Consider the following 13,499-nt stretch of genomic DNA (forward strand, 5'->3'; position numbering starts at 1 on the left):
TGTGTTACATGCCGATTGCCGCTTCGCGCCTAGGCGCGAGGGCTTGTCCTTTTCATCTCAAGTCCTCGTCATCATTTACATCGTCTTCGTCTCAGCTGCGCTGAGCTCCAGGCCAAACTGCGTGTTTAGTCCCTCTTTTAACTCGACTAATTAAAGATGCTGTCTCTTGTATCACCGAAAAACGACAAAATTAGAAATTACTATACTCTCAGGAAATAGAGATTTTGTCCACTTTTCCTCATGGATAATTTTTATTTCTGAATCCGATTTTTTTTACCTACACTTAAAAAAATGGCAAAATTTGCCGCCCACGGCGGTAATTTTTTTTTTTTTTTTTTTTTTTATTTTTTTATATAAAAATGGTAAATTTTTTTGATTAGCGGTGGTCAAAACTATTTCCATGGCATTTGTCAGGAAAGGGAAGGGACACTTCGGCGTCGCAAGTCACCAAGCGCAATAATAAACTGGGATACGACGTTTAGTTTTTGTTGTCTCCCCCCCCCCCCCCCCAAGTCGCTCTTCGAGGACCATTTGCCTACGTCATTTGAATGGCGGCCTTTTCTGCTGTGCCAAGTGCCAACTTTGTTCATTCCGAAAATGCACGTGTTTACATACATGCACCTAACCTAAAACTAAGGCATGCAGGGTCAAAAGTAGCCACTTTTTTGTTCCACGTCCATCTCCAAAGCTATATCTGCAAGAAAGGTATTCTTCTAATGCCCATCAAATAAGGTAAATTTTTAAGTCCCATACTATACATCTTTCTTACTTTCTGAATGTACCCCTATAGTTAAATTAGTTGATGTATTCATTCAAGCCTCATCATGGAACCACCGCAAAAAGTTTTTACTATTAGATGTTTAATCCTATAGAGAGTAGACAAAAATCCTTTTCAAATATTTTTTTTCCCAGCTGTTGATACTTACCGAAATAGGGGCATCCTAGAACAAGACTATCCTGAATGTCTCAATGAGAAATTCCTCTTGTTGGAGGAAATAAGTACTAATCTGACATCACTCACAACTCCTACATAAAAGCTTAAATACCATAGATTATTTAAGAGGGGCGCTCAAGCCGTATGTTTCCTGGCATATTCAAACATTGCCTCAAAGCCATAAGGTCCTTGGCTTGGTTTCAAGATTGAACTACGCAGCACCTTTAGAATCTATTCAGTTCCGAGGCTAAATTTTCACCAGCTGGTTTTAGTTATTGAAAGTGGCTTTTTAGTTACATTAGTACAACAGTCTAGGAATAATTTTCGGTTTTCAGCCTGCTGTGACTCTATTTTGACCAAGCAAATGAATTGGTTATTTTTTAAAAAAAAGTTCTTGTGCTAGAGGTTGCGCCCAGAGTGATAGATAGATGATCCAGAGGTCTAAATTCCTGGCCAAACTCAGTAAAGACTGAAGTGGTTATTAGTAGTTATTCAGTTAAAAACCTTACTTTCCTGTTGGGAGGGCTTGCAATTCTCTTAAGGATTTTTCTAATGAATATTAACATGTAAATTCACATGAACTTGTTGACTCTTACGTTGAGCCACAATATGTGACATTTTTGTACGTAGGTAATTGTAGCTAATAAAAATTAGTTCTCTCAGTTTTTAATTTCAATTGAACTAAATCATACAAATGCATACTACTTTTGAATTTACTGATAACAGTTTTCTCCCTTTTTTAGATGCAGTTTGATCTGATTTTATTCATCTCAGCAGCATTTCATCTGTGCCTGTGCCCTTTTACAAAAGTGGAGGAAAGCTTCAACTTGCAGGCTATTCATGACATTTTATACTTGAAGGCTAACTTTTCCGAGGTAATCCATGGTAGAAAGTTAAACATGCAAAACCTGCTCAGGTTTTCATCATCTTTCAAGACCAGTTGTCTTTAATTTTTTGTTTACCTTTTCACAGTTTGGAAAACTGTCATCCTCATAAAAGTAAATGATTTGAATGAAAGGGAAAATATCTCAACACTGAAATAGGTTTGGATGAAGCTTGTGGTAATAATAATATTTGGATTGTAGATGGGTAAACTGTAGGAAACATGTCAAATTAGTCAGTTGACTTCCTCAAAGTAAGTAATGATAGACTGCCCATCTTAATTGATGGATTGAAATCTAATAAAATAATCAAGATGACAAATCATCTGCCCCTCCACACTGACGAGGGACGCCTTGTGAGCCTTCAGACGTTTTCACATTTCCTTCAATAAAACAAAATCAATTGATAAAATTGTGAATATTTTTCCTCCGATTTTTTAACAATTTCCTTAGCAATTGAGGCTTTGGATGCAAAAAAGGGCACTTCTCGATTGCAGTGTTTCAGAATCTCTGTTGCTAATTAATCCCTTGGAAAAGAATTTAATGAGTGATTTTTCCAGAATTCTCTTTGTAGAAAATTGTAAAATCATGAGGAATATTCAGTAAAATTCTCAGTGAAATGGATGCATTCACTTTCCTTACAACGCATGAAATATCAGAGGAGACTCTGAAACACTACAACCGAAAAGTGCCCTTTTTGCTTCCAGTGCCTTAATTTAATCTAAAATATCTGAAAATTTTAAGGAAAATATTCATGACTTTCCTAAAAGATGAATGTTTCATTGGGAGAACTTTGGCAACATTTGGAATTTCATACAGCATTCCTCTTTAGCAAGGCAGCTATGCACTGCCGAAGTTGGTTGAATGATGTTTTAGCCCCCTTACACAAGGAGCTTCATAGAATTTCAGGACGTTCCAGGTATTTTTTTCTAACTCAGAATTTTCACAGATAAAAATATCAGATTTCTAAGCTGTCAAATGATTTAATGATTAATTCTAATTCAATGTAATTTGGTCTCTAATGTAGGCATTATCTCTTCATTTCAGTATGACCATCATGTTTTTCCTGGTGTGGTGCCTCGTACATTCATTGGACCCCTCGTGACCTCTGCCCTAGCCGCCCCTTTGGTATTCCTTCTTCAGTTTCAAGAGATGAACAAATTTTTCTCTCAAATCGTTGGTAAGAAATTGTATGATAAATCAATATTAAGGGAAGAACTTTACAGTATCATCAGCACTTTGTTTCTTTTTTGCCTTAACTCGTTGCATTGTCCTTTTATATTTACTTAAAAAATATAAGGAAATAGTAAAAACCACAATTTATTATAACAATGTGCATCAGAAAAATGAATCACAGGAGCAGTACTCAGCAACAAGAGCAGCTAACTCAAAACCAGCATATGTCAATATTCACCTCGTCTTAAGATGTATTCAGATCTTTTACCCTGTCTTAAAATGCATTCCAGATCACTAATTAACTATCTTAACTAAAATATTTTGCCTATCATTCTTGTTACAATCACTGAAATGAATGTAATTTTGATATTTTTTCAGTCAGAGCTGTTTTTGGTTCCTGTGTTCTGTTCTCTCTTATGAAACTGAAACGAACAATCATCCACATTTTTGGAACACATGTTGCCAAGTGGTTTGTTCTAATCTCTGCCTCGCAGTTTCACTTCATGTTCTACCTAACCCGGACCCTACCAAACATAATGGCGTTACCATTAGGTTAGTCTTATGAGATGGGGGTGGTTTCACCCATCATCTGTGCTGCCTCTTGACTTTCTGGTTCCCATCCTCGGAGTTATTGTGAAAACTACCCCTAGATTTGGCATGCGGCTCCAGGGGACAAATGAACTTGCACACCATCCACGGAGAAATGTATCCGAAAAGCAATGCCAGGCTATGATGACACAGCCAAGTTGCTGCAAACATGGGTGGTTTGAAGGCATTAATCATACAGACAGTGTTGTTGTTTGGTCCTTAAGAGCTAATTTTCTAAAATGAAAAAGCATCTGAAAATTTTTAATTAAAGAGAAAAAATAAAATTTTGCTGATATATTCCTCAAAGAGAGAGACAGCAATCTGATGAAAGTCATGAAAGCCAATTACAGAGCGTTTCCTTTTACCAGTTTGAAGTACAGAATATGTGACTTGATTTCGAATTGTAGAATGTTGTACGTGCACCGTTTCGAATTACAGAGCTGATTAACCTGCTGATCAAGGTCTAAAATTTTGGAATTAATGAGAAGAAGACAGACATATGCATCTTTTTTGAGTATATAAAGTTGCTATCATTGAGTTTTTTGAATTAAAGAGGTTTGAATTAGCTAGTTTGACCTGTTATGAAAACGCAAATAGTTGCCTCAAAATCACCGTAACTCAATGAATTTTTAATCAAATGAGCTCTGCAAGGTTTGTTAGACAGCTATTAAAATGATTATATAAAATATATAAAACTCGCACAATTTGCAATCGGCTGACTTTATTTGTTTGATAAGAGGGTTGATGATAAGACTTCGGGACACTCATTGTATATCAAAAGAATGTGAAATACTAGAGTTTCCACCTTATTGGCCTTTTCCCTTTTTTTTAAACAATTTGTCTCACTTTTTTCAATAGCATGGCAGAAGTGAGACTTTAAATAACAAATGAATTAATCCTTATCTTTCTCTGTTCTAGTTTTGATGGCTTTGCATTGGTGGATAAGGCGTCAGTATATGTCATTTCTCTGGGCTAGTGCTGCGGCTGTCATAATATTTCGTTTTGAGCTTGCCCTATTTTTTGGATTTCTAGTGTTGTTTGAACTGTTCTATAGACGAATCTCTCTCCTCAAGTAAGTTTTACCACGGCCTTCCTATGGAAAAGTTTTGGTCTGTAAATATTTATATGATTCTTCACACTGGAATATTAAATTCTCCTCTTGGATATAGACATGTTTTCCGAAGATATAATTTTTAAAATACCTTCAGGAATCTTATTTATTTAAAAGTGTTCCATCCAAGAGTATGCTCTGGATGCTCTATCCAAAACGTTTGCCCTGAACTTAGGTGCAAAAGTGTATCCTTTAGCTGAGAAACGCTTTTTAGAAAAACTGCAATTTCTCAAGAAGTGACAATAACCAAAGAAATACTGATTGGAAAAATTAAAAAGTATGGTTCATGTTTCCTCATAATATGTATCCATTTTCTATTTCCTTCAAAGAACATTAATCAATATCCCTCCTCAGTTTCGTACTGGTACGCATTAGAGTTCAAAAAATAATTTTGACCCTAATTTTAATTTTTGGAACTTTTCATTAATCAATATCTTTGCATACAATTTCATAAACAAGTAGTGATTTGTTTATCTTTTTGAAAGTAAAATGTGACAAGACAAATAATAAACAATCAAATAGAAATTTCTACGTGCGGCGAAAAGATAGGTAGATATTTCTTCTTTTTTTTACTTTCATAATGTTAATTTTTCTTTCAGGGTCCTTCGAATTGGTATTCCTGCAGGCATCGTATGCTTGATCATAACTGTCGGAGTTGATTCATTCATGTGGCAGAGACCGCTTTGGCCAGAAGGAGAAGTACTCTATTTTAACCTCATCCTAAATCGAAGCAGTGAATGGGGCGTATCCTTTTGAAACATTTTTACTTTAACTTACTTTTGTATTGCGCAATGATGGCTATCTGTATTGCAGAATTTTTATAAAAATATTCTGCTACTCTGCATGGAACAGCTTAATGGAACTAGGATAGAGCACCACGACGGCATAAGTCTGCAATCACATATCTTGTTTGCGGTGTCTGAAAATCTCCGCCTCTGTGTCATTTTTTTAAAAAGAACAAATTGGCATCATTCCTTGAAGTTTATGTAGAATTTTCTTCGCACAGGGAAGAAAAATCACGGCAGTTTTAAAGAATTGCTGTTGAGTAGTTTTCCGTTTTAAAAATAAAGTATGACAGGAAGTCTGCGACGTCGCAAACCGAGTTATGTTATTGCTAACTCATGCCGTTGACTAATATCCTAAAGTATTGCAAAAAATGAAGCTGCACTATGCTTGTGTTGGTGTGGAAATGAGTACAGCAACTTTGGTTTGAAGTGGTTGTACATTTAAATCTAATTTCTCCTTCTCAAGCTTGTACTTGTGTCATTTGATTCAAAAAATTTTCCTTGACAGGATCCCTCAGACATCTCCATTCTTATGGTACTTCTACTCAGCAATTCCACGAGGCTTGGCATTTTCTTTGATTTTTGCAGTTTTGGGTGCATTTTTTGATTCTCGCATACGGAGACTGCTGATCCCGCCAATCCTATTTGTGTTTGCGTATTCATTTTTGCCTCACAAAGAACTCAGATTTATCATCTATGTTTTTCCAGTATTCAATATTGCTGCTGCAGTAGCTTGTGCCAGACTGTAAGTTATCAAATTATTTTACTTTTGAATAGCTGACAGTGGCTCATTGTTTGACAAAAAATGCATTATGTTAGTGGAATGGAATGACATGGCGAATTTCCACGACTAAACATGTTTAATATTTTATCATACTACATGGGAGGTTCTTTGGTTGTTCCTTCTTTTTTTTTCTTTGCCAGATTTCTCTTTCTTATTGTTCACATCCGAAATTATCAAATAGGCTCTAGACAGGGCTAGAAATTCAAGGCTCCTGGCGGTCTGGAAACCGAGAAAGTCAGGGAATTTACACCAAAAGTCGGGAAATTTAATGTACTTGCATCCAGCAGAAGTGAGTGTAATTTAAAGGAAAAAAACCAAAGTGGAAGTTTTATTCTATTGTCAAAAAAGTTAGGGAATCAGAAAATTCCAGCATCAGGGAAAAGCAAAAACAGTCAGGGAATTTGAAGATGAAAAAAATTATGGCGACACCGTAAATTAAGCATTGTAGCAAATGCTTTCTCATCAAAATTTCTTGCAAAAATGTTGAAAATAGCGAATAATTTGATTGAACTAAGTCAGAAGTGATAAGTGATAAGTATATGTTTGTAATTTATGTCATAAACAGTGAATTCAAACTTCTTGCTCGCAGAAAACCGACGACCAGAAATTCAACGTGGGCCTACTTTGGCATTGAAATCAACATATGCTTTAGGCAAATAACTAGAGCTTACTTTTGTATATATTTCCACCCTCCTCCGATACAAGGTATCTTTGATTTTGTCAAAATAAGTTAGTACACAGGAAAATTCTTCCATTGTAAAATATACTATAACTAGTTCAGTGCTTGATTTGACTTGAGCATTTCTGTGAAATAATTAAAGTCGTTCTTTGAAACTGTTTTTTTCTCACTCATCAGTTAAGTTTGGAAAGTTTTAATGCCTCCTTCGTATTCTATGAAAAGTTTAAGTAAAGAGTCATATATTATGGCTCTCAATGTCGTACCCTATGTAGTCTTTAAACAAAACTTTGCATCTCCAATTTCTCTGCATAGAGCTCAATAAAATGAATATGTTATATGACATGGGCAAAGTTTTATGTCCACAGGCACTGACCTTACCTTTAATTATTTTTTTATTAGATGGATGCTGCGTTTTAAAGGTCCTTTTCGAGGGTTTCTCTCCTTGGCTGCTGCCTCGCATTTAATAGGAAATGTCCTGTTCACTGCATTTTTGTTGAGTATCTCAGCAACTAACTACCCTGGTGGTTATGCAATATCCAAATTGCATCAACTAGAATCGCCGGATGCCAATGTTTCGGTTCATATCACAAATCTGGCAGCTCAAACAGGAGTGACTCGCTTCACGCAATGTAATTCAAATTGGAAGTAAGTCTTGCCATTATTATCTATGTATCTTGCTCAAATCACGGCGAGTTTCTCAAAAAAATAAGACTCGTCTATCAAAAATTTTCATTCAGTTTAAAAAATTACAAATACTCCAATGGAACGTGAAATACTTAGGAATTAAGATCAAAACAATCCATGTTCCAATACATGTTCATGATTTGCTGTGGAGCACAGTGCCTATATTAATTTTAGTATTAAATGACAATTTTCCTTGTAAATCAATTCAAACAACTCACCCGCTGAGTAACCAAAGTTTTCTTGGCTCATGTAAACTTGGGTTTAACTAGAATCAGCCGAACTCATGTTTAATTTCATCTACAGAGAACTAAACTACGTATTGCCTTTAAACTCTTTGTAAATTTACCCTAAATTATGAAGAGTATACTCACAAAATTCCAAGTTTCAGTGTTGCATAGTTTTTTTGTTCAAAGAATGAAACTTTTAAGAAAACGAGGCAAAGTCTGATGTAATTGGACTGATTTTGGCTCAATCCATGCAATTTGATACATTTAAACTACACCTATTGTGACGGAAGCTCTTTCATCCATCTATTCTTAAGAATTTCAGGGCTTATATCAACATAGCTATAGTTCCTGTTGATTTAAATACGTCCAATTGTACTCCTCACTAGCACTAATTTTTTTCTTTAAAAATAAAAGTTCCCTTTAAAATGATACATTCTTAAAGATTCTCAGAACTACAAGTTACTCGACAGTGATTGATTGCTCGCAAATGTTCAGTTTCCGAGGGTGCATGCTCAGGTTTTCAGTCTTATTGTGTGATAATTGAATGCTTTAACTTTAATAACATTCATCTCAATTTAAAAATTCCAAAATTATGCGGGCATGCGTTATTTTTTGAGAGAAGAAAAAAAATCAAAATTATTGCTTTCAATTTTTACAAAATAAACTCAGTATGGTCAAAAATAATAATAATAATAAAGAAAAAAACCCAAACTATGAAGATCATATTTTTTCCTTTATAAAAATGAAGTACACATGAAAATTAAGGATGATTGAGATTGAAAAACTTAATTTTGTAGTGAAGCCATCATATTCTCTCTAGCTTAGTGTGTGTGTGTGTGTGTGTTTTTTTTTTATGCTTTCATTTCTTTTCTTTTTGATAAACATTTTCCAAACCTTTTTAGCTCTCCTTACCGATGAAAATGCTTGCCTATACCCCTGCAATTTCTTTTTTTTCCAGTTATGACAAGCGAGAAAATCTCACGGTTGACAGTCCTGAATTCTCAGTTTCACGCATCTTCTTTTCGAAGCTAAAACTCGTCACTCATCAAATATGAAGGCACTATCAGAAAGCCATGAGATTTTGGACACCATTCAAGGTTTTTCGCATGTCGCTTTTAATTACAACTCGTTTCCTCCCATGAGGGTGAAAACGAAGCCACGTATTTTTATTTTAAAGAAACGAGAAGGTTTCACCGGTAAGAAAATCACTGCAAAGAAAGACAAAGCATCCACCCAAAATGGAAAAATAAAAGACGATCCTACCAAAAAGAAAATTGTGAAGACTGAAATGAATCCAAATTCTAGCGTAAAACGCCAGGAAGCAACGCCCAAACCGCAAAATGTTTTACCAACTGCAAGTGTGAAAGAAAAAATCAAGAGCACAGTAAAAGCTGAGAAAGATCTGATAAATGGAAATCTTTCTGAAGTGCAGAAAACTGAACCAGGTAAAAAAAAATTAAAATCAAGTGGTAAAAGCGTCGATGAAACCAAATCGTTGAGGAATAAATCTGAAGCTGACTCTTACTCTAACAAATCTTCCGTCAAATAGTTTTGACAGGAAAATAAAATCTGTGACTTGATCTGGACTGAAATTTTTCTTTGTCCTCCAGCTAATTTTAGAGAGCAGAAGCTCTCTAGAAGAAGATTGCATTTCAATATGAAATCTGTGGCTTGAGTGCTTGGGACTTGCAATAGGTAAGACAATGGGGCATGCCACGCTCTCCTCCCCTAGCTCAAGAGCAAAATTCTTCCATAATATTGTGGACTATATTTAAGGTGGATTCACAGATATAAGTGCAAGATTTTGCTATCGCGTGGCAATAATTTTTTTGCGATCCATAGCAAGTACGTTGTTTTCAATACAAGCAGAAAAATTTGGGGTTTCATCCCACCAAACTCAGTCTAGGTTTGGATAACCATGTATTAGTCTCTAGGCAAATCATTAAAAAATGCTCATGCAAAATGTCATACCTCAAAATCTTAATATGAAGTTCAAAGTAATGGCCCGATTTTCAATTAATTTTAGTGTATCAATTGTGATGATGAACTGAACTTTTAACTCCACTTTAAGATTTCATAGGAAGATTTTTCTACCTCCTTAACCACTGATTTTTAAAAAATGACCAAGATTGTTGCCGTCCTCTATGAATTACCTTTAAGGGTCTATGATAAAAAGAGCTGTGGTTCTAGAAAAATCAGTCAAGATTTCTGCTGCATTAAACAAAAGCAGTAGCACTCCAGTCCAGATTTTGCTGATTTTTCGAACATTAACGCATCTCTTCCATTCACATGATTTGTTTCTTTAAGTAAAACGAATTTTGCCTAGTGTCTGATGACAACATGATTGTTTGTAATCTTCAATACTTTGTGTTTGGTACCATGCACGTGCCCTGTAAAAGAATTGAGACGCACTAAGCATTCGTAAAAACAGTACTGTTTTTATAGGTATGCTCTTCTAACCTTTTTAGAATTATGCTCCTTGTAAGTATACTTGAAAAGTGTTCTGAAGGTCTGGGATTTTATCTCTGTTGAGGTGACTAAGTTATTTTGTCAAAATAGCACTTCAGAGTATTTGACTCCCAAAAATGAACCTCTTCTTTGTTGTTCTGTATATATTTTTAAATGTCCTTTTTGTTTTGTTGTTTTGAAATCTAGTCTTCAAGTTCTCATGAATGTTGGGTTTTTTATCTGAATAATGGAACTCTAGACAAGGTTAAGTACTGAAGCATCACATCACAAGTATTCTCATCAAATTTTCGTGTTGAACATGGTGGACACTTTAAAATTTTCTAATTTTATCTTTTGAGCGAGAAACCAACAAGTTTATGTCCATAAATTCGAACTTCCTGCTCAAGAATAGAGCTGTTGATGCAAAAATGTCGGCCTTTTATGTGTTTTTACCTTAAATCTAAATTTTAGGTTTTCAGATAAGCTCAGATAATTCTGAACACCATCTTTCTAGGAAAGTTGAGTACTAGTAAAGGAGTCAATATCCGTTCAGCCTTTTGAACAACTTTGTTTAAATTTCCCTAGAAAATAACAAGCAATTCTCAAAGAGGGTGTTTGCTTGCCCCTTTGAATGGAAAAGCCATGAAGAATATCAACATTTTACTATATTCAAACAACTTCTTACTGAGAAAAAAAAACAATTCCTCACGTACCAAGGAATAAAGATGTAATTGACAGTAAAGTACAGATGGATGCTTTAGTTCTTACTTTGCCTATCATTCTGATCAATGTACTTAAGAGAAATGAATTCTTTCATACACCGCACAGTGTTAATTCTGGTTGTCAAGTAGAATTCTTAGTATTTTTATTTCAAGCATTCTAAGTGATAATTTGCAGCTAGCTGTAAAATTTTATCACCAGTGACGCTCACTCAAAACTTTTAAGTGCTATCAAAATTGTCGATAGTCTTAACCAAAAACTCATGAGCAATCTCAAACAGAATGTAAACTTTTATCTTACATTCCTTGCTCTACCATTGTGCCTTGTTTTGGAGTGTCATATCTGCAGAGCTCGTGGCCAACATTTGGTCAAACAAATGCTAAAATTTTAAAGCTTTGGAAATTAATTTGTTCAAGCGATTTTATCTTGATTAGCAAGTCCAGCACAAAAATTCAGAGTCACCGTAGTCAAGGCAAAAAGTGATAAGAGAAAAGAAAAAGCTGAATTTGGGGGAAACCGAAAATAGTAAAGAAAGACTAAAGAGAGCGAGGTAGTTTCCCCCAAAAATAGCTAAATATTCAGAAGAAATTTTAACTGGAACATTCATGCTGATGTGCCCTGAATTTTCCTAAAATGGACAAAATAGGCAGGAAAAAACCCATTGAATGTCAGTCGGTTTTCAAGTGAATCTGAAAAACACTTGGTCTTATGTACCAAAGGTTGCATTTTTACATCCTCAAGCATTCATTTATCTTTTAAAGATGCCTTCATCAAGCCCATCGTTTTGCCATTCAAGCTGTTCAAATTTTAATGCAGGTTTGGCGAAAATTAAATGATGTTTTGGAATAACGTCTTCATTTGCTCCTTTTTTGATGTTGATATTAATTTTAAGTTTACCAATGCCAAAGATTAATTATTTATTCGCACTTTGTAAAGTGATATTTTTTATAGCTATTTTAAGTGATGTGTTACTGTGTGAAGTCCCAAAATATAGTCAGCAGGCATCTCACAGTGGTTACTGTCACAGATACAAGACTTTTGAGGGGCTCAAAAGAACCTCCCAAAAACTCACTGACAAAAATACTAAAACAAGTCAGTTTAAGTTTTACTTGAACTCTCATTTATGATAAATATTATTAAACTCTGAGGTGGAATCATTGTGACTTCCAATCGTTAATGTAATTTGGGGAGGGGGCGCTCACTGAAACTACTGAAAGCTTCAATAATGTGAAGGAGGCATTGAGATAGTATAGAATAAATTTACAATTACCTGAAGTTTTGAATTCAAGCTCAAAAGTATTTTACCAATTAGGAATTCTAAATACTATGCAATAGGTTTGGCTATTTTAATTCTTTTGTGTTCTAGAATAAAGTCCTTGGTTCAGAAAGTTAATTATTGTCATACATAAAAAGTTAAATTAATTTTGTTTTTTCTCTTCTTTTTTAAAGAGTTGGATGTTTTTGTATATTGAACCTACCATTAGATTTACTTATTAGTTTTTTTCTTAATCGCGCTTTTAAGCAAAATTCACATTCACATATCATAGAAGAAAGGATCTATTATTCATCAGGTTTTCGAATTGTTTTTAAGTAACAATAGCAGAATTGTAATTTTAAGTTCAGACCATTTAATTACGGAAAAACATCTGATCCGTTTCACTTTTGAAATTGTTTTACTTACAGTTTAATAACTATGTCTTTGTTACTTTTGTGTTCTTTTTTTAATTCCTTTTACTTTGGCCGTTTTGATCAAGCACTTCTCGTTACATAAAATGAATTCTCTTAGTTTCCTCTTCATTTCTTTGTGATGAAGTTACTTTCTGTCAAATTGATTTTGTCTTTCATCATAATAAATCTATGCATTATTGCAAGTTATCTGTCTCTTTTTTTTGGAAAGACAAATCATTGCTGATGCACTAAATATTGTGTAATTTTTCCTTGCTCTGCTGTAAAGAATTTTCCCCCAAAACGTGATGCAAAATCGCTTGGAAATACCGCTACAAATGCATCAGGAGCAGAAGTACAAAAAAATAAATTAAATAAAACCTGCAGTTGAAATATTAGTTTTTGCATTCTAACCATAAGTAGATCAGGATACCTAAAGTATCAACAATTAAAACTTAAAAATTTTGGTTTCACCTTAAACCACTTTCTTGTGAGGTGATATGTCTCGAAAGGTTCATGTACAGAGACAATATTTCAAATGCCAAAATGCAAACCATGTAAGAGACATTAAAAACTTTTAAGCAATGGCTGGAGCTGTTATTTTAACATGAAATTTCACACGTGAGTGTTGAATATGTTCACTTAAATGTAAGTAGGTGCCTATAATGTAACCAAAGTTTAAAAAAAAATCTAATTTTTCCCTATAGAGTTAGAGTTTTGCAGTTCAGTAGGATGTCAGATGAGTCTACCTATGAGAGGTGAGAGGGGACTTCCTGAAACACATTAACATAAAAAATTTGAAAATGCAAGCAAATCC

The 13,499-nt window shown here is 34.5% G+C and overlaps 1 protein-coding gene across 1 annotated transcript; it reads left to right on the plus strand.

Moving 5' to 3' along the window:
* Window positions 1-575: 575 nt before the first annotated feature.
* Window positions 576-12,892, plus strand: Alg12 (Alg12 alpha-1,6-mannosyltransferase). Its single transcript, XM_019040987.2, is given in 10 exon segments — window positions 576-732; window positions 1,678-1,809; window positions 2,863-2,995; window positions 3,370-3,543; window positions 4,498-4,651; window positions 5,290-5,434; window positions 5,994-6,220; window positions 7,338-7,583; window positions 8,808-8,845; window positions 8,848-12,892. Coding segments are annotated over 9 exon segments (1,800 nt in total). The 5' UTR covers window positions 576-732; the 3' UTR covers window positions 9,399-12,892.
* Window positions 12,893-13,499: the final 607 nt, after the last annotated feature.

This window comes from Bemisia tabaci, chromosome 2 (assembly GCF_918797505.1).
Source record: "Bemisia tabaci chromosome 2, PGI_BMITA_v3".
Taxonomy (NCBI): domain Eukaryota; kingdom Metazoa; phylum Arthropoda; class Insecta; order Hemiptera; family Aleyrodidae; genus Bemisia; species Bemisia tabaci.